The sequence below is a fragment of the Acipenser ruthenus genome, chromosome 2 (genome assembly GCF_902713425.1).
Source record: "Acipenser ruthenus chromosome 2, fAciRut3.2 maternal haplotype, whole genome shotgun sequence".
Lineage (NCBI taxonomy): Eukaryota > Metazoa > Chordata > Actinopteri > Acipenseriformes > Acipenseridae > Acipenser > Acipenser ruthenus.
Window position 1 is genome coordinate 86099975 of NC_081190.1, and position 27179 is coordinate 86127153.

A 27179-nucleotide genomic window follows, 5' to 3' on the forward strand; every position below is an offset into this window, starting at 1 on the left:
TTTGGGATGTAAACTAGTGGTCAGAGATTTGTGGTGGTTATAAAAAAAAACAAGAGATCTCTCTGTGTATATTTCCCATGTTTGAACACCGTAGCCAGCTCTCTGGTAAGACCATGGTAAAAATGCTTCCTGACTGGCCATCATAAGCATGTTTAACTGTACAAACCATTTCTAAATATCAGTGTGTGGTCTGTATTGTTCATACTTACCTAGAAGTGGCGATGTTTCAGGACACTTCTCAGGATCCTTCAGTACATGTACCCTTTCCTCTTTAGAGGTACATTCTTCGTATTTACAGTTCAAGGCAGGAATACTATTTGAAATTACTTTGAAAGTATCCAAATGATATATGAAGGTGACTAAAATACATTGTACAAAACAATCCAAACAGCTTGCAAGACTTCTGTAGAAACCCACCCTGTGCATTCAGATTGACTGTAGGCATTAGAAAGGAGCATGTAATGAATTAACTTGTAACTTGAGGCAACCTGTTACAGAGCCAATAGTTGGTGAGATCATAACAATGGAAAATTACACGTTTAACCATATACTGAAGTACATTCGTAGCAATACGATTGTTTTAGCTGCGAGTAATACTAAAAAAAAAATTATAATGCATCAAGTACAATATAATGCACACAGTAATATAGTGTGTCCTCGTGATAACTTGCGTATCAAAGAACATGTGAAATACATTTTTAATGAAAACAAACCACAAGGTCATGTCGTCCTGTCGAAAACGCGTATTCAGGATGTTAGCAAATGATTGCAAAACACAGCCGGCAACTACTGCGTGTACACACCACCTGCAATTCACCTCAGACATGACCAGATAATCATCTGTGCCTGTGGGCCAATCTCATTTTACGCATGCTCATTGTGCCAGGGGATACAGAATTTGTTACAACACCTGTGCTTTTAATTGTGAATTGGGCTGCCTCTTTAATGCAGCTTGTTTCCTCTCCCAAGAGGATGGGGCGGTTTTCACGGTGTTGCAGGTCTGGGAATTGTTTGCAGAGATGTTCTCTTTTTGGGAAGAAGGCTTCCCTTAAATGGATTATATTTGGAGCACTGCACTAGAAAGTGTAACTCTGTCTCGACCTGGTTGAGAGGACAGTGAGGACATAGCCTGTCCTCTTTGGGCAGCCATGTCTGCCCGTCGGCCGGTCTCGATGGCCAGGCTGTGCTCACTGAGCCTGTACTTTGTTAAGGTCTTTCACCCTGGTCAGGTATTCAGCCAGGTTGTAGTGTCTTTTTAGGGCCAGATAGCATTCCAATTTACTTTGTGTTTTAGTGTGTGTGTCCCAATGAATAATGTATTCTTGTTTGTTTTGTGCTATCATTTGGTTTACTCTGATTGTATGTGTTAGAGTGGAGCTGTCCTGAAGCTGGTTGGTGTTAGTGTGGGTTAGTGCAGTAAGCTTCAGGACCAGCTGGCTGAGGGGACTCTTTGGGCTCTGCTCTTGGTATTGCACGGCTTTATGGTGGTAAGAGTTTTTGTTACTATTTTTTAGATGGAGAAAATCTCTCTCAATTCAATGGTGCTTTATTGGCATGACTAACAATTAGTAGTGTTGCCAAAGCAATTACATAATGCATTAAACAATATATCAAGTAAACATTATTTACATTCATTTTCAAAATAAATAAAAATAAGTTAATTGCAAAAATAAGTAAAATAAATAAAAACAATAAATTGAATAGTCAGAGTGAAAATTCTAAATGAACAGCTAGCAAATGGAATAATGGTAAAGGTAGAAAGCATGGCAAAATAATAAATAACATAACAATGACCACAGTTAAATAAAATGTAACACTGAACTGTGGTTAACCCCTCAAAGCAGTGCAGAGTGCTCACTGCGTGTCGCTCAGGCTGTGACAGGCGGCTACATATTGAGCAGCCAGTGTGGCTGTGTGTCCCTCTCCCAGGAGCACAACCAGTTTTTCTGTCATGTGTGAGAAGTCTGGGAGTGAGGTCGTTATTTTTTTTTAAAGAATATGTCCCTTTTTTGCGAGTATTTATTACATTGCAGGAGAAAGAGCATCTCTGTCTCGCTGTGACCACACAGTCTGTCCAGATTTCGATGGCCAGACTGTGGTCACTGAGCCTCTCTTCCCCTGGAGCCTTCGCTGAGAGAGAATCACACAACGGTGGGTTAGGGCCTGTGTAAAGGCTGGTCGTAGTAATGGCGGATGCTGGGTGGTCCTCGATCTGTGTTGTTGTTTGCTATTCGTCAGTTCATCTGCCGTCTCCTTCTCCCCCTCATAGCAAGCCTGTAACCCTTATATACAGACCCGCCCACCTCTCGCTTCTAAGAATCCGGTTGGAGGACACCTCTCGGTAGCCTTCGCCTCCCGCCCAATCACTGTTGCCATCATCTGTCCATCACAGACGTCCTCCGAGAATCTTAAAGGGGCCGCCAGCTCTCCCGAGGTCGTTACTTTATATATATATATATATACTTTATATATATATATAAACATACCATAAATATTCAATTTCTGGTATATTATGTAGGAGAGACAGTTACAACATTATATAAAATACAAAATCACATGAATGACATACAATTTGTAATTTTAGAAGAAATACACTTTGATAATGTACAGTACTGAAGAATAAAGAAAAAATAAATGTACGGATAGACTGTCTATTCTCTCGCACACTTTGTGTTGTTGCTCCCTGGGCGCACGTATCCAGAGAAACTGCGCAGATCTTCAAGAATCTGCGTGAACGCATCCAATGTCTTTGCTATTTCAGCAGTTTTTGTTTTTTTTAGCAGATCAGTCGCCTACGTGTTGCAGAGGGCGTCTGTTTTTTATTTTTTTTTATTTTTATAAATAGTTATTATTTTATGTACATCCTATGTTGTTATCAAAGGTTACATTCATTTAACTAGTATATGGTTCAAAAATTAAATAATGTCTGTACATACTGTATCAGAATACCTTAGCTGTTCACAAATGTTGTCCCTCTTTTAAAACTTTGATCATAACAAACACGCCTCCAGGCGGTTTCCCGTGCGCCTCTTGCAAATTAGGAGGTGTTCAGCCTCAGGAAACAAAACTATGCTACTTTGAGTCGTTGCAATTTCCGATAGTGAGAGGAAAGATCTTCAGAAAATTGTGTGAATAGGTTAACAAATTCTGATTTGATTTAGCAGAAGCAAGTCCCGGAATATTGGCCTGGTTTTCGTTACAATCAAAACATCCAGCCAGGAAATACGCTAGTAATAAGGGGTTTCCGTGACTTTCTGCAATCGAGAACTAGTTCTACTAGAGAGAAATGAACAAAACGGTGTGTTTGTTTCTTTTTATATATCGGAAAAAATAGGTCTAGTGCTAGATGGTTAACCAAGGGACGACGTTAAAAGAGTAAAGAAAAGGAAAATTAAACAACAAATTTAACTACAAATATAACCACCGTAATAATATCACCGCTTGGAAATTATAGGACACGGAAAGCCTGTTATTGTAATTATTATTTATTTGGAATATTTTTCTGTGAAGGTACTATTAACCTAAAAAAGTTATTTTATTTCTTTTTTTTTATTTTCATCTACTTTAAAATGTACATCTGATGCCATTTACTTGCCTTCAACTAAAGCTATACGGGTTACAATTCCTGCGTTGTGACAGTGAAATTACAGTAGTGCGTTACAGTACAGCCATACACAGTATCGTATGAAAAAATAAACATAATAACTAGTATACAACTATACTGAGATACACACGTTTTGGTTGATCAGAAACCAGTATAAATAATGCCAGATTCATCACCTGTCAATCTGAACATACCTGGCAGTTTTCTCCAGAAAACTTGCACAGTGGTTGTGGTTTTCTGTGCGCTTCATCTCTCAGTTACTGTGCTGTATTATTTTAATACTTTTGAAATGATTAAAAACAGCGTTTTTGCCCGAAACCAACAACAGAAACATATAAACTTCAGCACTGTATATCCCACCACCATGTTGCAAATCGCACCAATAACAGAAACTACTGCAACATTTAAAACGGAAGCAGAAGAAACCAAACGAGAAGAACTGGAACAATGTGCCGAAACATCGCCACTTCTCGGTAAGAACTTACTGCCTAATGAATGTCATGTGCGGGTTTGGTATGTTTTACATTATAGCCCCAAGCGTCTGTTGGCTATTTTTTCCCCCAGATATTTTCTGTATAATGCAGGGCAAACTAATTTACCGTACACAACTGTTTTGGATACTCAACAAGTAAACTTGTCTGTCAATTGCCATTGGTAGTGTTTCTCTGTTTTCCAGAAAGAAAAAAAAAAATGCAAAAAATTCAGTGTTAAGGTTAAGATTGAAAACTGGACTGTGAATGTGAAAATGTTATTTATAAAAACATGTCTCATCCACAAATCCTCAGCTTTTGTTGTTCTCAATAAAGCAAGTAAAACTGTGTAAAATGCTGGATACCCTTTTAACTCCTGAGTGTAGCTGAGTAAAACTCAAGCCTCCTTTCAAGGAAAGCAGGTTAACCAAAGAAAGTCCTGCACCACATATTTTGCTAGGTGGTGCTGATGCCATGATGATGATGATGATGTCTGAGTTAGTGCCTACATATACCAGAATATATTGATCTAGTTTAACATTTGTTATTTTATTTTCTCTCCCAAAAGTGGGCCCACTTAGGGTTGAGTTTTCCCAGCCAGTTGATTTGGAGGAAAGCAAGAAACAGAATCCAGCACTACAAGAGGGAGGCAGGTTTACCCCACGAGACTGTAAAGCTCTTCAGAAAGTGGCTGTCATCATTCCATTCCGAAATCGCGAGGAACATCTCAAGTACTGGCTGTACTATCTTCACCCCATTCTGCAGCGACAGCAGCTTGATTATGGTGTTTATGTGATACATCAGGTAAAAAAAAAACTATATGGAGAATCTATTTATAATGTCATATGACATTTCTGTTTCTTAGTTATGTCAGACAGATTTTTTTTATGTCCGTGTTATAGGCCTAAATGATTTTGCATTCAATATATTAATTTTCTATATCCATTACTGTAAACCCCTGCAGATTAAGGACTGCCAGACTAATTGGCTCCAATAAAACATTCTCAATATCTTTTGGAACCTTTAAATATAAGCCTCTCTCTAAAATTAGCACCCATCTTTGCAATATATTCAGGGGTTTTTATTCAGTAGTTAGTGATGCCGTGAATGGAGAAGGTTTGGAATTTCATTTTCTGAAACTACCTGAATTTTCTCCTGTTGGGGATGCATATCCCTGGGGAGGTGCATATTTCAAACAATAAGTATAGCTACAGAACTGCTTGTCCATGAGTGTCATGTGATGACATTTGTAAGGGCATTCTTTAGCTAGGGATACCATGTTATTTAAGAGAATCTCTCACCATCACTCATAAAACATGTTTAAGTGCAACAGTAGAACACATTCTGTAATTCATAGAATCAGAACAAATTCATTGTATGATCTTTGGAACACATTAAAACCTTGCAGAATTTTCTAACCTTAAATGAACTGATCTTTGTCTGATTTTTGAGGAAGCAGGAACACTGGCCTGCATTCATAATGCATTATACCAGTAAATGCTTACTGATGGGTTATGCTTTACTGTATGAATAATACAAATCTTGATGACAAATGTTTCTTGTCAGCCAAAGGTGTAAGGGAATATTATATTTTCATTTATTTTTTCTTTATCTTTGCAAATTGGCATACCATAAGCCCAAACCTGTTTGAGGTCATACAAGGAGTGAAAATAGATGTCAATTTAATATTTTGCATGTGGGAAATTTGAATGAAATCTTTGGGACCCTTAGAGTTACACTTAGTAAAAGCATAGCAAAGTGTATAACTCATAAGTAAGTATTATTAAGGCCAGTGTGGTATGGTAAAGCATATTTAAAAAAAAAAGGCAAACTGTAAAATTACTGTGCATGTTTACTCTAGTAAACTTTTATAAGGGTAGTGCAACCACTTTTGATTAATTTCATGTGGAATGAATGTCATAACTTCAAATCCATTTCCAGATGTATCCACATGATCTATGTAAGTCTGTCAATATAAGTATTACATTTCATGTTGTTAAATGTCAAATTTGAATATATTATATACGCTCTCTTAGCTTTTGGTAACTAACCTACTTGTTTCCACTGGTTTCTTTTGTAGTAAAGGATGTCTTTAGTTAGCTTTGCAGGTCTCGTAGCAGCAAGAGTTTATGTTCCTCACAAACTCTGAACTAGTTATGCAGTGCTCTGTTTGAGCAAACATCACAGCTTCTTTAACTTTCTTTTTCTCAATAGCCTCTCATTCTGTTTCTTCTTGTTTCTTTTTCTTTCTCTTTCAACCCTCCTTCCTTAGTTGTTAACCTTTACCTGTTAGTGTTGTCTGTAGTGAAGCACTCGCACAGAAGCAGAGATGGTTGCTATGTGAATCTTCACATTCTTCTGAACGATGAACTGGTCAGCATCGCCGGTAATGTGGGAGTATTATTTTTCTCTTTTTCATTTTGCGGTGACATGTATTGGAGAAGCTTTCTTTCAACCACAGTGCAGTTCAGTGAAATTCATTTCCCAGCCGTAACTTCAAATAGTTGGTTAAACATTTGTTTACTTGTTTCTTACTTTTAAGGATTTTCCAAGACACCCTTGCAAAGAGGTGACTTTATGCCAATGGGGTTTGTTCTTGGTTAAACATCTACAATGTAAAAATGAGTAAATACAAAGTAAGAAGATAGATGTGATTTGTGTATTTGCCCCATTAATCCCTGTCCACACTACAAGTTTTAAATCCTCTTAAAACCTGGGAGGTCTCAAAACAGGTACAAAACTCGTCCTGGCTAACTGGGTCACAGTCTAACGTAGTGTGAAACCATGTACCTGGGTCGGATCCAGGTTAACCCGGGTCCCAGTGACCCACCTCAGGATGTAGGTTGACGTGCTTTGACCCAGGGTGAGCGAGACAAAATGCTTGACGGCCGTTCGTGAGTCGATGCAATAACAAACACCCACGGCTGTGTTAAAGTTTCACTTCCTCAAGGAACGTTTCTGTTTATTCTGTTTAGCCACATTTTTGTTGCTTGAGACACACCTTGATATATATATATATACAGACGTGCTCAAATTTGTTGGTACCCTTACAGCTCATTGAAATAATGCTTCATTCCTCCTGAAAAGTGATGAAATTAAAAGCTATTTTATCATGTATACTTGCATGCCTTTGGTATGTCATAGAATAAAGCAAAGAAGCTGTGAAAAGAGATGAATTATTGCTTATTCTACAAAGATATTCTAAAATGGCCTGGACACATTTGTTGGTACCCCTTAGAAAAGATAATAAATAATTGGATTATAGTGATATTTCAAACTAATTAGTTTCTTTAATTAGTATCACACATGTCTCCAATCTTGTAATCAGTCATTCAGCCTATTTAAATGGAGAAAAGTGGTCACTGTGCTGTTTGGTATCATTGTGTGCACCACACTGAACATGGACCAGAGAAAGCAAAGGAGAGAGTTGTCTGAGGAGATCAGAAAGAAAATAATAGACAAGCATGGTAAAGGTAAAGGCTACAAGACCATCTCCAAGCAGCTTGATGTTCCTGTGACAACAGTTGCAAATATTATTAAGAAGTTTAAGGTCCATGGAACTGTAGCCAACCTCCCTGGGCGCGGTCGCAAGAGGAAAATCGACCCCAGATTGAACAGAAGGATAGTGCGAATGGTAGAAAAAGAACCAAGGATAACTGCCAAAGAGATACAAGCTGAACTCCAAGGTGAAGGTACGTCAGTTTCTGATCGCACCATCCGTCGCTTTTTGAGCGAAAGTGGGCTCCATGGAAGAAGACCCAGGAGGACTCCACTTTTGGACTATTCTGAAGTGGCCTTCTATGAGTCCTGATCTGAATCCTATCGAACATCTATGGAAAGAGCTGAAACTTGCAGTCTGGAGAAGGCACCCATCAAACCTGAGACAGCTGGAGCAGTTTGCTCAGGAAGAGTGGGCCAGACTACCTGTTAACAGGTGCAGAAGTCTCATTGAGAGCTACAGAAAACGTTTGATTGCAGTGATTGCCTCTAAAGGTTGTGCAACAAAATATTAGGTTAGCGGTCCCATCATTTTTGTCCATGCCATTTTCATTTGTTTTCTTATTTACAATATTATTTTGAATAAAAAATCAAAAGCAAAGTCTGATTTCTATTAAATATGTAATAAACAATGGTGGATGCCAATTACTTTTGTCAGTTTCAAGTTATTTCAGAGAAAATTGTGCATTGTTCGTTTTTTGTGGCGGGGTACCAACAAATTTGAACACGTCTGTGTATATATATATATATATATATATATATGTGTGTATGTTAAGGACAAGTCTAGTTTTGCCCAGACCAATCTAGTTTCACCAAGGGCTTTTGGCGAATCCCGAAGTTACCACTTTTTTCGGCACTCACCCGCATCCAATTGGGTGAATCTAGATTGGCCCAGAACTTGAAAAACATGACCCGCTTTTTCAACAGTTTTCACTGAATTTCAGGTGAGTCTAGTTTCGTCCAACAAAATCGATGCTGGGTCAATCTAGTTTTGCCTATGCCAATTATTTGGGCGAGTCTAGTTTTGCATTTCTACACTCTCCCCTGCCAGCTTCCAAGTGTGTGTCGGGGTACCTGCCTCGCCTCCACTTCTGACAACAATGTAGTGTCGGTGTGCTGGGTTTCCAGCGACGATGCAGAAAAGGCAGGACACCAGGGCTGGTTTTAATAGTGGTTAAAACCACTCTCTTGATTAGCTCTCGCTCCCAAAAAGTCCAGTCAAAAAGACTGGTCAAACTGTCTGGAAACGAGTAGCCATGGCACTGATAAATAAGTGAAATTGGCGGGGTATGGGATTTGTAGATTTTAATGTGTGATTAACGGTGGGCAGTGGACACCAGTAAACTACATTCCCAGAGTACATTACGATTGAGCTATGAGAGGGTGCATTGTTAAATTCATCAGAGCTCTGCATCGCTGAGTCGGAAGTAACATCACTTGGTGCTCATCGGTGCGGGGAATTTAACAATAGTTTGGTGAATCAACATAGCTGATAATAATAATAGAAAGGTTGCTGCTGCGGCATGCAAAGCTGTGGTTGACCTGTGCGAGCTGAAAGCTTATCGTTAACCGACTAATTAGGAGCTAGCTTGTTGTTACATTAAAATGTAGAAAGCAGCTAGCCTGCAACTGTAAATATTTATAAATATGAATATATTAATGGATACACTTTCAAATACAGTTTGCCCTTTTTTCGCAACTTTGTAACCTATTTGTTTGAAGTATAAAAGGACATAACATACACGATAAAAAAAAGAATCTGTTCTCTCTCTCATGTCGAAGTCTTGTATGTTACAAGCTCAGTCGGCTACTCTGGGTAAGTTGGCAAATGTGATAATGTTTATCAATATGTTTATTATCGCGATTATATATTTATTAAAAACACACAACTCCATACCCCTTTTTCAAAAGATTTGGCATCTCTGAATCTACAATTACATTGATAATAGTATCTCCATACAAGACAAACTTCCACAGTGGGAGCGGCCATTTTGGTTTTGCTGCAGTTCACCGACTGTCAACCCCGGTGAATCGTTGAGCAACTCCTGGTGAATTTAACAACGGTTTGGTGAATCCGCTTTACATCAGTGCATGCAGCGGTGGATTTAACAACACACCCAGAGTTAGAGCTGTGTTTGTTTGTTTCAGCTGAAAAATAAAAAAAAAATCACGTTTATTTTTTATAGTCAACCTTTAGGGATTTCTAGTGAGGCTGTGTGGTCCAGTGGTTAAAGAAAAGGGCTTGGAACCAGGAGGTCACCGGTTCAAATCCCACCTCAACTACTGACTCATTGTGTGACCCTGAGCAAGTCACTTAACCTCCTTGTGCTCCGTCTTTCGGGTGAGACGTAGTTGTAAGTGACTCTACAGCTGATGCATAGTTCACACACCGTAGTCTCTGTAAGTCGCCTTGAATAAAGGCGTCTGCTAAATAAACAAATAATAATAATAATAATAATAGTGGCACACGTGTGCCTAAATTAAAATGTATATTCACACCAGCAAATTTGTCTCACTGTAGAGCCTTGTTATATCGTTTTGTTTCTGATTTAGTTCCTAAGAAGAATAGTTGCCACAGTTATTATTGAGGTGTACTTGCTGCTCACTGTGTGTTGTTGTTTTCTGTAAAACATTGATATCCTGTCAGTTAAGAAAAGGCTTCATGCAAAAGCTTGTTTTAACGTCTTTATTACGCTGGCCAGAGAACAGTGCTTACAACTGTATTGTCATATTTTAAACATTTTCTTTAAATTCTCAAATTAATAAATCGAAACCTGGATAGTAAAAAGAGACCTGGGTAGCGTCGGGTAATTTAAAACTGTATATAATATTGTAGTGCTTGACGGTCAGACGCCCAGTCTCCCTCTCACAGTCTCCTCTGGAGGCGCTAGAGATGGCCCACAAGAGGGAGACGGTCTGGGCGTCTGACTGCAATATATATTTAGGGCTTCTGTTTTTTCAGGTTTTATTAATTGTATTTTTTCAGTGCTTATTCTGAGCTATTTTCAAGTTTTATGTAAATCGTTTTTTTTCGGGGCTTTCGTTTTTGATATACTGTATGAAATCTAGTGTTTTTGGTTACTTTCCAAAATGCTTGCGCGTTTTTTTGTGTGTGTGTGTGTGTGTGTCAAAATATGTATAGTAATTGGACAGTACTTGCACACATAAGTTGTACCTTCTTTCCTTTGCTGTCTTCCACAACAAAATCCCTATGGTCACGGGCACATTCTTCTGGGGTTTTTGTGTGTAGGAATTTTTGTACATTTCGTCACAATTCTGTTTTAAATGCTCCTTATCTTAACTGTAATACAGCTTTAAATCCCGCTAACAAGCCTCCATCCTAATTGTAATCTTGTTTTAAATCTCGCAAGCGGAGTCTCCAATAGAAATGTAGGAATGCGCTGTCACTCAGCGGTTTTAAAGTATTCAGAACGACCCAATGATAGATGTCAGGAAGGCAGGACATTCCCCAGCACCCTGGGAATTTATTATTATTTTTGTAGTAGGTTTTATTTTTTCAGTGGGAAAAGGGTAAAGTCAACTTGAATAGATTAACCATTTCCACAGTTTTTCCGGTGTTTTCTGGTGTTTATTGGCTATCCACCGATTTTAATTATTTTTGTATCATGAGTGTTTTATCGGGTTATATCGGTTAAAACCGAAAATCAGAAGCCCTATATATATGGGAAGTTAACACTGCATTAAAATCTGAGATACTGTGTTACTTTACGCTTTCTGTTGGTGCTTAAACTTAAGAGACATGTGCTCTGTTTACTATTAAACCATGTCTTTACTTCTCAGAGACCTACTATTTAATTAAAAGAATTATCAATACCATTAAGAAAATATTACTAGGACAGAACTTCTTTTTTGTAGTACAGTACCTTTGCAAGACTTTTCTCAGTATAACTGAACCATTAAGACTGAACAAACCTTTTTTTTTTTTAAACCCATTTTAACAGTACGGAGAAGAAACTTTCAATCGGGCTAAGCTGCTGAATGTAGGCTATGCTGAAGCTTTGAAAGAATATGATTATGGTTGCTTTGTGTTCAGTGATGTGGACTTGATCCCAATGGACGACCGCAACATCTACAAGTGTTTTGGTCAGCCAAGACACATCGCTGTATCTATGGATAAATTTGGCTTCAGGTAAGTAAAAAAAAAAAAAAAAAAGCTATTTGCATACCATAAATACAAAATCCAGGGAAAATAGTATTTTTTTTTTATTATTTATTTATTTATTTATTTATTTATTTATTTATTTTACCATTAATTCATTTTCAGATCTAAAGGAAGAACATCACTTTTAGCTAACCATCAACCTTCAGTATAAATATTAAAATTTAAGAAAATGTGAACATTGTAGCTCTACTTTTGAAGTTTGTCCCAGTGAACTACCCTGAGTTTCATATAAACCGATTCAATAATATCTAGGATTTTGTCTCGACCACATCAGTGAGGGCTCTATAGTGGTTGACTGACAGCTGCATGCCAGGTATAGCTGACTGAAGCAATTAAAGGTGTGATCATCCATTACAGGAGTATGAGTTATCAGAGCCACACTTCTGTTTACCTGACATTCTAATTTTAAAAACTTGAATTGTCAATGTACTTTAGTCAAAGTTGAATGTAATTAGGTAATTCCAGCTCAAGTAGATCAAGGAGTGTTACACAACCCATTGCAGTATGTCAGTGACTTCTCAGTTAATTAATTGTTTTTGTATAGGTCATAGAAAAGGGCATTTAATCTTCAGTCATTCTCTCATACAGTGGGGATTGAGTTACACAGCAAGTATTTTGCATGCATACCTCCCCAGAATTTGGCCCACTTCAACTGGAAACACCTGACCATTCAAAATCAAATGTTTTCCATTTTGGGGGAGGGGGGGGTATACTTTTTAAATATTTAAACTGATCTTGCCTTGTTCTTTGTGCTAGGTTGTCCCTTTGTCCCGTTGTGTTCAGTGTGAAGTGTCAGAGCTCTTGACTGTTTTTACTTGATTGGTCTCCCAGTCTTGGGCAGCTTTCCCTAACTCCCTAGAATCAAAACCAATTTTGGTAATAATTCATTTTCTCACACAGCATTTTGTGCTTGGGAAAAAGTTCTCTTCTGATTAAGAAGTATTGAATCCATATCTCAATTGGCTGTATACCCAATGGCTCTTTCTGTGTCTTTTGTAATGTCTATCTGCTGCAGTCAGGATGCCCCTGTGAGTGAAGTGCTTCACCCAGGTGGATTAATCATAAATAAATACAAATTAAATTAATATTAATTTAGGCATTCAGGCACAGTAATGGAGTATCAGTGTGGATGTAAGCATAGTGAAGGTTATGATTTTTGGTTCAGTTAGGAAAGCCAGAAACAGATGAGGAATGAGTTTGTATTGAACTTTTTCTATGCCAGGTGTGATGATTGGACTATGACTATCTCTGTCTAATATACTGTATATCCTTACAGCTGTTCATATGAGATGAGCTGCAAGCACAGAGTGTATAAATTGAAACCTGTTTTGTCAAAAGGGGTGGTTGCAGAATTTAAGTTTAACAAGTGAAACTGATAATAATTTTGTCTTTCAGTTTGCCGTATCAACAGTACTTTGGAGGTATATCTTCTTTAAGCAAGGAGCAGTTTGAAAAGATCAATGGCTTCCCCAACAACTACTGGGGGTGGGGAGGTGAAGATGATGATATTTACAACAGGTATATGTATGCAGGTTTTGTGCATCCCATATCTGCCTATCACATGAATGATAAAGGTACATTTTCGTTGAATCAGACTTTACGTGAAATGGCTTTGTCTTCCACATTTTCAAAGGCTTTCATTACTTTTGCAAACAACATGGATCTGTAGCTCCATGCAGAGTCTGTAGTACATTTATCCTAGATAAATAAACCTGGAAATATTTAAAGAGCATTCAGACATATCCATGTTCACCCCAGCACTATTAGTTGTCTCTTCCACAAACTCCTTTAGACATTCATTCTGTCTCGTTATGCTCCCTTCCCTTTGACCTGCAAGCTGATACGACTTCTATATTGTGGTGTCTGGTTTTTGGATGATTTACACAATTCTATTCTGTGAATGAATGTAGTTGGTTTCATACAAGAAAAAATGGAGGCTCAAAGCATAGGTCAATATAAAAAAGATGACAACTTTGTACTAAGTGTATACTAAATGTGTTGGGGATTTCCCTCTTGCTTAAACTGCCTGCCATATTGAGGTCACATGACTTCAGCTGTCAAGAGACAGTATGGTGTGAGATGTTGTCTTCACATTTGGTACACAGCTGTATTCTATTCATTTTCTATTACCGACTGTAGTAGGTAAAACCCTGTAGTATGAAATGACTGATGACTCCACTCGGCAGCAGCTCAAGAAGCTTTATTACAGTGACAACTCACTCTCTCTTGGTTATTGACAAGGTAGCACAATATTTATACACTACTAGCGTAGCAACAATAAGCCCTGTTAATTAAATGCACAAATTAAATAAAAACCATCACACAAAAAAACCAGCAAGCAACTAAAAACACTCTTGCTTCCTCAACTACCTCTCCCTACTGAGGAGCTGAGGCCTCCTTTTATGTCAGGTGGCTGGGTGCTCATTGATTGTTAATTACTCCCACCTGACTCCCACCAATATTTACAAGGGCAGAGCCCTGCTCTGCCACACACCTCCCCCCACGTACAAAGTAAGCAGGCTGCAATCGGCCAAACTCACCCCCCCCTTTTGAACCCAGGCCCTCCCCCCAAGAGTCCCCTTATGTCCCTCAGGTGGGCTATTTCGGTGGGCGGTGGTGGGCGGGGTTGATGTCGGAGGCTCCACGTCTTCTTCAATGGCAGGGCCCCCGGACCTTCAAAACACGCAGACGCTGGCAGGGAACCTGGACCCTCGCTGGTGACACCTCTGGTGGCGGAGGCGGGAGCGGCTGCCCGTCACCCTCTGGAGGCGGGAACGGCAGCCCGTCTCCCTCTGGTGGCGGCGGCGGGAACGGCGGCCCGTCTCCCTCTGGTGGCGGACCCTCGGGAGCGGTGGCTCGTCTCCCCCTGGTGGCGGACCCTCGGGAGCGGCAGGCGGAGACGGTGGCCACTCTGGCAATGGCAGTTCCAGCTCCTCCGGTGGCAACGGCTCCAGCCACTCCAGCATCGGCGGTGGTGGCTGTGGCCATTCTAGTGGCCTCGGAGGTCGGGCTGGCACCTCCTGCCATCGCAGTCGGGTGCGCCTCCACTGAGCTCCTCTGAACTGACCTCCAAGGGCTGCTGAGGGGCGTCAGCCTTCTCCTCTTCCGGTTCTCTGGTCCGTGGCTCCACCCCCTCTGGCTCTCGGGACGGCGGCTTCACCCCCTCTGGCTCTCGGACGACTGGGTTCTCTCCCATGTCTTCAGCCAGATACCCTAAAACCATCAGGGTGATTTCTTGGATGGACGCCGGGTGGTGTTGCCTTTCCCATTCATCCCACCTCCCCCCATCTCGGCACCACAGGGCGTTGATGGCTAGGGGGAGGTCATTGAAGAGGTCCCCGTCTGGGTGTACCAACCAGTCCCAAATCTCCCGGGATGGTGGGTGAACCCGGTGGCAGTGGAGGTAGAGGGGTGGGCACTGGTATCTGGGGTGGCAGTTGCTCCTCTTCCTGGGCCTGGACGTAGGAGCATCCTGCCCAGTTGTGGCCGTAGACATCGCAGCGGCCACACCAGTCCGCTGGTGGCACCTCGGGCAGGCTCTCCAGTGGTGGTCCTCCTTCCCACACCAGGAACACCAGGGAAAAAGGCTGGCTGGGTCCTCCAGCTGGGGTGGCAGCAGCTTTTGTCGGTGCTGCCGCTGCCTGCTTCTTCTGCCCATCTTTCTCTTTTTTTATTTATTTTTAATTTTTTTCAACAAAAAAAAAATGCTCACAAAAAAAATTGATATCCAAAAAAAAATCCTGCATCCTGGAGGCGCTATATCCCTCTTCTGACACCACATGTGACAGGGTGGCGCAAGGGATGAGGCCCAGAGACAAAATACTTTTATTAAATAAAAGACACAAAATAAACAGGCAGGAGGGCCAAACAAAAGGTTTTTAAAACACAAACAATAAACACAAAGTAAAACTTACAGAAAATAAATCTTCCAGGCTGAGCTTTGCCTTCACTGGACTGCACAAATTAAAAAAAAAAGCACACAAAGAAAAACCTCAGCAAGCACCAAAAACCACTCTTGCTTCCTCAACTACCTCTCCCTACTGAGGAGCTGAGGCCTCCTTTTATGTCAGGTGGCTGGGTGCTAATTGATTGTTAATTACTCCCACATTACACAATAAACCTGGGCAGGGAGGGGAATTTAACCCCATCCCTGCCAATATTTACAAGGGCAGAGCCCTGCTCTGCCACAGTCATATAAACAGTTGGGTGGTTATTGCAGTCTGTCTTTGGGATAAAAAAAATATATACATATTTTAAAAAACTAAAAGCCTAGTCTTTAACTCATTTTATTTCCTGTGTGCGTTCGTGCCTGCAAATCGATGTTTATTTTTTGCAATGACCCGATTTAAAGTTTATTGTAACTGAAGTACTATTGGTTCATTTCAAAATACATAATGTATGGCCAATCAGAAACCAAAGTATTGCCATGCGGTCTAATATGACAAGCCGTTATGTCTGGTGTGAGAGTAAGAGTTTTTAGCTTTCAATCCAGTGAAAAAATCTGGATTGTTGACTCAATACTAGTACATTACTAGCAAAGGGCGATCAAGATGAAATACTTGAAATACTTACTTTTTTATCCAAAAGTAAATATAATATATTTCTTTCTGTTATAATACTGTAACTTTTATAATTGTATCCATCACACACTCCAAGGCTCTTGTGCGTTTTGGTGTATCATGTTATTGTACAGATCTTTTTATTCTGTTTTCATTTTATTATGATTCTCAGATGGGGGTACGTGGTGGATTACATTTTTTGGAAAGGGGTACGCAGCTTAAAAAGATTAAAAACCTCTGTTCTAATATGATTTGGTACAATGAATATCCTCTACTCAGTGATACACCAGCATCACTGTGACACATTTCCCAATATTTTCCCCAAAAGTGACAGTGAGTATTGTAGAGACACCTTGGTTGTATCTACAGCTTTATATTTTTATTTTTTGTTCTTCAGAAACAAAAGGTCAGTAAACTCTGTTGGCATATTTAAAACAAACAAAAATTAGAAATGGTAGTTGGTTCTGAATCAAACATCTTGACCCCCTCACTGAAGAAAATGTCCCCCTAAAATTTTGAGAGGGGGCCACATTGACTCTCAGTCTGTAAGTCCTGGAGCAAACACTGAGGTTGTGATACACCATGTTCCATTCTGCATCTGCGCACTGTGCTCGTACTGTAGCTTCAGGTGTAGAGTGGCATCCATCACCTGTGCTGACAGGTTTGTGCTACCGGCATGGTCACATAATATCCCGTCATCCTGGAATTCAATATATTCAGCTGACCTCAGATACGCACTCCAATTACTACCCTGATACTACTTATTCCGGTGCTGTGTTGGTTTTGACTGGCGGTATATGGGACAACTAGAATAAAACATATATCATTACTGCAGCGTTCGGTCCTGATTACAATATTATCTTGAAACTGACGAGACACAGGAAATCCGGTCTGTCTAGTTTCTGGAATATTTCTCTTCTCCACATCGTGCTTAACATTCCCTTATGCAAATCTCTAAAGCAGCTTGCATTCTATAGCATCTCTCTTACCTTGTTGTTAGATTCAAATCCTCAGATATATCATGTGATATTACTCGTAGAACATTAACAGCAATGTTAACGGCATCCTCGGTCATTCGCTCTGCCGTGGCCAGCTTTTGAATAGCATCGCCTGTTTTCAAAAACTGCCCATGGTTTTCTTGTTGTTGTTCAATGTCCTTTACAGAATTTAGGCCAGAATTCATAGCTCCAAACCACCCCACATTGTTCAATGTATATCTATGGCTACCGTTTTGTTGTCTCAATGGTTGAACCGCTTTCACTGCCGCAGGTACCACAGGGGTTCTTGAAGGTATCACAGATTGGTATGTGATATTGGTAGTGTGGTACAGGCCTCAATATGGGCGGGTGAAGACAGCGTCCTGTACCTCGGCAGCCCATTCAATACCTAACCCACCCACCTTAACATGTTGGAGAGACTCCTTATCTGTTAACTGTATTGCATCATACCCATAGCATTCAATGTATTAGTACCATCATTATCACGCCGCTGGAATTCTGCATTGATCCCATTTATTGTTGATTGAGCAGCCCCAAACCACCCTGCCAGTTCAGATAATACTTCACGCTTATGCCAGGTCCTACTGACCGTTGCTATAGTGTTTTGTTGGACATATCTTAATAAACCTTCCATCATTCATTGTGTAAAGAACCAGTGACGGGAAGTTAGAACAGTGACGTACAAATATGGGCACTGAGTAGTTGAAATGCACTGTGACCCTATGCTATACCACATTTTCCGAATAACTGTAGTGGATCTCCAATTTCAACTAACCCGTGACTAGGATGAGGATAGGTTAATTGGCATGGGAGGCATTTATTTTCCCTGTGGACCAACCGTCTGAAGGTTACATGCCCCCTTCCAGCTTGCTAGGCCCACTGCTAGCAAATTGTTTTCCACCTGGACCCACGGCCGATTACTATCCCCTTGCGTCCTTATGACATTTTCTAAATGTTCATGTGCCAGACCTGAATTTGTGCTGTATGTAGAGCAGTTGATCTTCCACATGCCTAATCGCCACACCCATACGGGTCCTCAGGACCGCAGGAGTGAGGCAACCAGCGTATAACTTCCTGGGTGTCATTCCCCCTTTGGCAATGAGGGTATCTCAGGGAGGATACTCCCTGGACATGCCGATCCATTGAGGAATGGATTCTACTTTCAGACCTGACTGACAATTGTTGGAGCTCACCCTGTGGGGACAAAATAAAGTAAGTACAGGACACCTGATCCATCCCACTTACTCATGAGATTCGTTCCATCCCAAGTCCATCACTGTGACCCTGTAAACACAAGGAAGTCATTATACGTTCAAGCTGGCCCCTAGCGGAAAAATAATTAATATTTATACAGTTTAGTTTGCATCTTAGGAACCAACCCACTGTCCCTTATTTTGTCCAGGTAACCCTGGTATCAATTAGGATCATTTATTGTTAATCTCCTTCACCTCCAGTACTAAAGGCATTAATACAAGCACAGGGCAGACCAACACAGGGCTCCATTGCTCATCTGTTCTTGTTTGGCGGCCTGATCAACATAGTTGTTGCATTTCCATTTCTCAGCTTCAGTACCCCCACTTTGTTGCAGTTCCAGTTCATCTCCCAAATATTGTCAGTCAAAGCCTGATGCTTGATGTTTGCTCCCGTTGTGATGATAAACCCTATTTAGCCCAGGTGGTCGTATAGTCATACACCACAATACTACCACTGGCACCAAAACTCCACCTCTGAGCTGCTTCGGCTGTACTGCTCAGTTCTAAAAGGATATTCATATCCCCTTCACGATTTATTACTGTTTCAGTTATCACATTAATCTAGTTATCATCACCTGTCCTGCTAGAAGCTCCTTAAAACATTAATTGTGATCAACATAAACAAAACATATCGTATATGTGCAAACATCCCTTAGCACATCACTCGCGTAGCTGAGTGAAACTGCTTTAGTCTTTTATGCTACACTCGACTGAAGCCTCAGCCTGTTACACAGTTGAAATCCTTGTAGATCACTTACCTCTTTCTGCCTTATTCATGGAACACTGTATAAACTTTAGTTGCTTCTTAAGCAAGGCATTCTCTTGTTGACACATTTTTGCCTTCTCCAATGCGGTAGTCAGTGCTCCCTTCACCTGGGGCAACACACTACATATTATTACAACTACTTTATCATTACGATGTTTGTCCTGTTTTGTCCACCATTCTCGGTGCTGTGCTGGGGTCCATTTAGGATCCCAGCCATCATCCAGCATTGATTTTTGCCATTTGCTGTGCTTTGTTAACACATGATCAATAACCTCAGTCATGGCTATTAACGATGTTCTGCCGGCTACAGCCCTATTCCGATGACTGCAAGCTGTGTACTTATATTCTGCCGGCTATAGCCCTATTCCGATGAGTGCAGCACTGCCTCTACAGTCCTATTCCGATGAGTGCAGCACTGCCTCCACAGTCCTATTCCGATGAGTGCAGCACTGCCTCTACAGTCCTATTCCGATGAGTGCAGCACTGCCTCTACAGTCCTATTCCGATGAGTGCAGCACAGCCTCTACAGTCCTATTCCGATGACTGCAGAACCGGCTCTACAGTCCTATTCCGATGAGTGCAGCACTGCCTCTACAGTCCTATTCCGATGAGTGCAGCACTGCCTCCACAGTCCTATTCCGATGAGTGCAGCACTGCCTCTACAGTCCTATTCCGATGAGTGCAGCACAGCCTCTACAGTCCTATTCCGATGACTGCAGAACCGGCTCTACAGTCCTATTCCGATGAGTGCAGCACTGCCTCTACAGTCCTATTCCGATGAGTGCAGCACTGCCTCCACAGTCCTATTCCGATGAGTGCAGCATTGCCTCTACAGTCCTATTCCGATGAGTGCAGCACTGCCTCTACAGTCCTATTCCGATGAGTGCAGCACTGCCTCCACAGTCCTATTCCGATGAGTGCAGCACTGCCTCCACAGTCCTATTCCGATGAGTGCAGCACTGCCTCTACAGTCCTATTCCGATGAGTGCAGCACTGCCTCCACAGTCCTATTCCGATGAGTGCAGCACTGCCTCCACAGTCCTATTCCGATGAGTGCAGCACTGCCTCTACAGTCCTATTCCGATGAGTGCAGCACAGCCTCTACAGTCCTATTCCGACGACTGCAGAACCGCCGCCTCGGGTTTGCAACTGCAAACACCCCGAGTGAAACCACAGTACGTACTATTCAGCCAACACCTCAAGACCCCTGCTCACTGGTGTACATCAGTCACAACACGTATAGCCTTTTAGTTGTTCTTTTATTTCACCTCATGAAGTTTTTTTTTTTTTTAATTTAGTTGTTGCCAATTAGTTTTTTTATTATTTTCTCCCCAATTTGAAATGCCCAATTATTTTTAGGCTCAGCTCACCGCTACCACCCCTGCGCTGACTCGGGAGGGGCGAAGATGAACACACGCTGTCCTCTGAAGTGTGTGCCGTCAGCTGCCTGCTTCTTTACACTCTGCAGACTCACCGTGCAGCCACCTCAGAGCTACAGCGTTGGAGGACAACGCAGCTCTGGGCAGCTTACAGGCAAGCCCGCAGGCACCCAACCAGACTACAGGGATCGCTGGTGCGCGGTGAGCAGAGGACACCCTGGCCGACCTAACCCTCCCTCCCCCCGGACGACGCTCGGCCCCTGGGAGCTCCCGTCCACGGTCGGCTGTGGAACAGTGCAGGATGCGCTCTATAGCCTGGACGTCGCCGGTTCGAGTCCAGGCTATAGAGCGCATCCTGCACTGTAGAGAGTGTTTTTACTGGATGCGCCACTCGGGAGCCCCCCCTCATGCAGTTTTTACCACTAACTATGGAAGGTGGTTTTCCATAAAATACTCACCCTCCGTGGCAGGACAGTACCAGACAGGAAAGAATATACACTGTGGTGAATCCTGTCCTTGTCGCCAAGTTCTGTAGTAGGTAAAACCCTGTAGTATGAAATGACTGATGACTCCACTCGGCAGCAGCTCAAGAAGCTTTATTACAGTGACAACTCACTCTCTCTTGGTTATTGACAAGGTAGCACAATATTTATACACTGCTAGCGTAGCAGCAATAGGCAGATTAACACGTCAGCATGGATATAGAAATTTTTCGAAGATGAAGATTTCCTTATAAGGGGTTGTTTCCTCAAGGCTTAATAAGACAGTTCCACAATGTTAACCCCATCACTGTTAACCTTGGCAACCACAGCTACAGCAATTATCAAATCTCAAACAGTCATCTCATACTAGAACATTCTGTGTTAAACAACATCATGTGATTCTCTTTAACCTGGTAGATGTAGGGCTGGGTGGTGGCTGCCTCTTCACCGGTAATCTCCTGGAATATTAACCTTTTCACTGCTATATTGTTTTAACTTTATTGTCTTCACATTTGGTACAGCACGTTCAGTTATCATTGTTTTGTAGTAAAAATGAACTGCCTCATTATTTTAACGCATCTGGCCAGATCAATCACAGTGATTACACACTGACCTTGCACTTAATGTTCCCCTTGCTATTCCCCTTCATTGTGCCCATGAGAATTATTTGTTTTTGTTCACTTCTAGTTGAACATGCTTTCCATTTACAACATCCCACATGAGCACAACTCTTTCATGTACTGGCGGCATTCAACATATAGTGAAAATACCTTAGCAAACTTCATTTGGTATACACTGGAACATGTGTAGGTATCCTTGTACACTTCTATATATTATATGTCCAATATATCTTGTCCTTCTCTCTTTCAGCTAAAAGTAAACATTGCATTGTATTGCATAGATTTAGGACTGGTGCACAAAACAATTATCCAACAAGGAACTTGTGGCTGATTAAGAGTGTACGGTATTACAAATGACTTGCAGTGCTAATACGGTAAATGTGGTATTTATTTATTTATTTATTTATTTATTTATTTATTTATGTATGTTTCTCAGAATTGTTTCTAAAGGTATGGGAATATCTCGCCCAGATGGCATTATTGGAAAATGTCGAATGATCCGGCATAACAGAGACAAGAAAAATGAACCTAATCCACAGAGGTATGTGTTTTTTTGCCCATTTATTTTTTAATTCCATTTTATTTTTACTTACTGGTTCTTTCCACAGCACACAGTCTGCTACCATGCCAATTTCTTGAGTTTTCATTGCATTTTATAGCAGTAATTCCCCATAATCCCCCTGGGGATGCGTTACATTTCTTGTTATTGTTAGTATAATTTTGAAAAATATAGACAGCTGTTTTGAAAGCACAGGTCTCTTTGAAATGATAGCTGCATAGAAAGTACACTACTGTCCGTTTCATTCAGTGGAAGCTGGAGTCTGTGCTGTGTTTATCAAAGCAGCAGGAAACAAAAGAAAAGGAAATAAATGTTTAAAATCAAATTCTTTTGTAGTTTCCTGGATATCAATAGGTGTTATCCGAGATATGACTTGGAACCTTGTTTTAGGTTTGTATGATTTTCAATTCCCCATTTGTTGTACCGAACGAACAAAAGACGAGGTTGGTTTTATAGATTATAACCGAGGTCTACTCAAGACAGGAAACCATCTTAAACTTTAGAGATATCCAGGATAAAAAGTTCACAAACACCACCAAGCACTCTGAACAGAACTTTCCATAGAAGCAGAATTGCCAGATGCTTAAGCTAGAAACATTGTTATGATGAAAAAAATCTTTAGTTAATGACGATAATAAAATGAATGTAACTAAAACATTTTATTCTGGGGCCGGTTCCACTAATAGGTCTTGACTTAAGTCTCAGACTTAAATTGGTGATAAGAATGCTGCACAAAGCTTCAGGGTCTTATGTAAGACAAGCCTTAACCTGCTGTTGCTAAGCACTGAAGACTGGTTATGCATTCTAGAACCTGTTAGAAAAAAAGAAAGTGGCTGCCAGTAAATCACATTTTTTCCCCCATTTCAAAAAAAATGAAAAGAAAGAAATCATAATAAGAAAATAATTATGGATATACTGTTCACAAAAAGTAGGGTGTATCTGATTTCAAAACATAATTTTATTTTATAATTCTATAATGACACATGAATAGAACTGGGATGTAAATGCGGGATGAAAATAGACATGCGCTAATTATCAGGTAGCTACCTGTACCTTTTGTGGTTTGTTGGGTTTTGCAATGTTAGCTGAATTATCCCCTATTTTTTTTTGCAAGCAGCATATTATGATGGCTAGACATCTCTTTTTTTAAAAAAAAAAAAAATGAGACACTGGATTACAAATTACAGTGATTTGACTGGAAAAAAACAAAGTATGATGGTTGATTACATTTAATGTGGCCAGTGAAATAAACAATCTTTATTGGTCTAAACTTCCAACCATTTTCATTTGTACTAGGACAGGATCATATTATAAATGGTTAATTCAGTTGAGTTTTGCAGCTGTGGTTTTATAAAATTAATATTTTGTGAATTGGGCACAAAAGGTTTGAGTAACATTTAAAAAACTATGCTGGTTAATTAGCCTTGTGTGATTTATACTTTTTTCTGTACAGAATATATTGCTGAACTTCCTATCCTATTTGTTTATGTATTTATTTTTTTAGTAATTGTCTGATAGATATACATTTCCTTACAGGTTTGATAGAATTGCACACACAAGGGAGACAATGAATGGAGATGGCATAAATTCTCTGTCTTACAAGGTGGTTGAAATTAAAAAGAATACATTATTTACAGAAATAATTGTGGATATTGGCTCTCCAAGAAGGTAACCTCCAGTATATGCAAATTTTGTTTTTATATATATATATATATATATATATATATATATATATATATATATATATATATATAACATTTCCCAAAATGTGCCTTATAATTTACTGCATGTAAATAAAATGTTGTTTGGCTCCTGAGATTGTGGAATCCAATCATACAGAGTTTCTGTTACTGTATATTGCTCAAAAATACTGCTGCGTCAGTTAATCCAATTCTTGTTTTAAATAACTGGTCAGTAGTGACAAAAGGGATATGTGTTTAATTTGTATGTAAACTGACAGGACAAAAAAAGAACCCTCTCTGCAACGTCAATATAGATCTGTAATCATACCGGCTCCAAACCGGTTATATCTGTTGCAACATACCCAGGGAAGACCCTTCATGCTTCGCTGTTTGCACCACACACACACACTGTAGATGTTAAGCTTCATTGGAGTTGTCACACCCCACCCAAAAAAAAAAAAAAAGAAGAAGAGGCAGAGGCAACGATGTGCTCTGTGATTCATAAATGCAAATCAACCACAACACTCAATATTTGTCCAAGGTGTATGTGTGTGTGTGATTTCTGTGTATGTAAATATAGGGTAGTGCAGACAGATTATTTCAATTTATGATAATGATTGTACTCTTGTTGGCAAATCTGGATAATCTGTGTAAAACATTGAGGATGATCATGGTTGTATGAATGGTTTTGGTCTATCCATATATTTCAGGTAGAACGCCTTCTTGTTTCTGTCTGACACAAAATTTAAAAAATCTAAATTCTCTGCACATGTAGAGCAAACCCTGAGTAAGTGGTTCACCAATGGTGAGTGTAGGTGATCGTAAAGATGGGTCTTTGTATGTTTGCACACACTTTTATATAGAGACATTGGAAGATTTTAAATAATTGCTTTTCGGGAAGTATCATTGAGCCTGTATCCCAATGTGATTGTAGCTTTAGTATACAGAACTCTGGCTGCTGATTCTAAATTATGCAGTCTGCAATGCAGCCATGCTGTAATGCAAAAGCAAAACTGAGGAAGGAATACATAAAGTTATAAAATCAGCAAATTCCTCTCTGACAATTTTCCTTTACTCAGTGTCTTCATGTTTTTGTGTCGCATTGTATTAAACAACTCTCGATTACAGTAGGCAATATATACAACACCTATATGTAATTTTATCTTTTATTGTATATGTAATTTTATTTAAACTGCAGTAAAACAGTTAATGGATAAAGTTTACTTTTTTCCTTTTCATTAAAGGCATTGAAATGTGCATTAATTGCCCTTTTATACCTATTATTGTGTCGAATAGAAATATGTCTAATGTTGATGCTGTATCTGTATCAATTTGTAATATCAAGTTATTTGAATATCTACATTTCAACATTTAGACAGCCTGTAGATGTGGGTCTAGCTCGGTTATTTAATTGCAGTGTCAAAACTTGTATGTTGTGTTATTTTTGTAACTACAATCTAAGACTTCCAGCTCAGCCTCTGCAAGATGTTCTATAGAATATTTCAACTATGCAGTGACATAGGCTTTATTAGGAAATAGTGGTTGTATTGATCTCTTATAGACATGCTATGACCCCATAAAGGAGCTAAATAACCCACCCCACCCTACCAATGGCCAGGTATGCTGTATTGCTCATATCTGTGAACTGATTTCAGGTCTCACTGGTTCAAGTGGTAAAACCGGAAAAAACGTGTTTGGTGTTTGTTTTGTGGTCTTGTCAAATGTACCATTGTTTTCAAATGAATAGCTGTGCTGTATTTTGTTTGCAGTAGAATGGTTGTAATATAGTGATATGATTGTAACCATAACGTTGTCTTGGGTGTTGCAAGGATGTTGGTTTGTAGTTTCTCTGGGGGAATTATGTGCTGTTCTCATTTTTCCCATCAGCAAACTGCTAAATAAATACCAGTCATTTTCAATTTGTTAACAGGCAGAGAAATTGCATGTACCCTTTTGTTGCCCCTCCTCCACCCCCAGTCCCTTCAAACCGTCATCGTTGTGACTTTCTTAGTTTATAGAGTATGCAGTGAAAATATATGTTTGTTGTGGTGTGCTGTTATGCAAAAATGTATTAGTTGGAATAAAAACATGTTTATTCAGTCAAAACAAAGCTTTGTTTATTTTTTTGTTTTAAAAGATGTACTGCAAGAATTTGAATGCCTCTTAACAGATAAATATAAATCATGCTAGTTTTTAAAAGCACACGACATGCAGTCCTGACACAGAAAGCACAAAAATCTCAAATATTTTTAACATTGTTTTATTTCTTTCTTGTTTAAATAACATTGCTGTGTGTGTGTGTGAAAGAAAAGGTTTTTAAAAAATGTACACAAAAGGATTAAAAGATTTAAAAATATATATTTTCAGGATGTTTCAGGCAAAAGCCCTTGAGCTGTTTAAAAAGAAAAGTAAACACAGTGCAGTAAACTTGTTGTTATTCAAGATTTGTAATTATTGGTACACTTGGTATATTAAATTGTTTTCAATCAAATATACCTGGCTTAAAACAAACAAAACAAAACAAAAAATGTACATTGCTGAACTAACAGAGCTAAAACCCAATCGTCTAAGAAGTGCTGCATCCTCATATGTTTCAGTAATTATTTCAAGATTTAACAAACTGTCCGAAGGTTAGTGATGAATATAGATATAGAAACATTAACAATGAGAAATGTATTTATTTATGTTCATTTAAGTGTTAGTAAATGAGCTGAATTATGTGCATTAGTAGACTAATATACTAATGGGTTGAGTTAGTCAGCCTGGTAATACCCTATGGCAGGTTGCCCCGTCCCTGTGTGTGTGTTTTGTGTTATATGTTGTATGTTGTGTGTATGTATTGGTTCACGGAGTGTGGGTTATGTAGCACAGGTGATGTAAAATGTATATTTGTATTTAGGCACGGGGATTGCACAATCACTCCACGTACAGATTAAAGTGGATATTCGTATGGAAGCACAGGGAGCACAGTTGGTTCACATGCAGATGTACCGAGATTGCAGATTAGGTGATTTTTTTTTTTTTTTTTCTAATTCACATTCATTATTTTTTTTGACCACTCTGCTGTACTTCTGTTTTTGGATGCTGTTATTCACACTGGAAAGCCAGACATTTGAGAAACAGGGT

General features: G+C 39.8%; 1 protein-coding gene across 1 annotated transcript; it reads left to right on the forward strand.

Moving 5' to 3' along the window:
• The first annotated feature begins 2616 nt into the window (after window positions 1-2616).
• b4galt1l (DP-Gal:betaGlcNAc beta 1,4- galactosyltransferase, polypeptide 1, like) lies at window positions 2617-26163 on the forward strand. Its single transcript, XM_034014933.3, has 6 exons — window positions 2617-4077; window positions 4643-4878; window positions 11535-11722; window positions 13151-13273; window positions 22249-22353; window positions 23908-26163. The coding sequence occupies exons 1-6, from the start codon at window positions 3765-3767 to the stop codon at window positions 24041-24043; spliced, it is 1101 nt and encodes a 366-aa protein (XP_033870824.3). The 5' UTR covers window positions 2617-3764; the 3' UTR covers window positions 24044-26163.
• The last annotated feature ends 1016 nt before the right edge of the window (window positions 26164-27179 follow it).

Excerpts from the sequence above, each read along its gene's own strand:
- b4galt1l (XM_034014933.3), top strand. The coding sequence starts at position 3,765 with ATGCCAGATTCATCACCTGTCAATCTGAACATACCTGGCAGTTTTCTC. Across the intron at positions 11,723-13,150 it reads ATGGATAAATTTGGCTTCAG|TTTGCCGTATCAACAGTACT; the intron begins GTAAGTAAAAAA and ends TTTGTCTTTCAG. Across the intron at positions 13,274-22,248 it reads GATGATGATATTTACAACAG|AATTGTTTCTAAAGGTATGG; the intron begins GTATATGTATGC and ends TATGTTTCTCAG.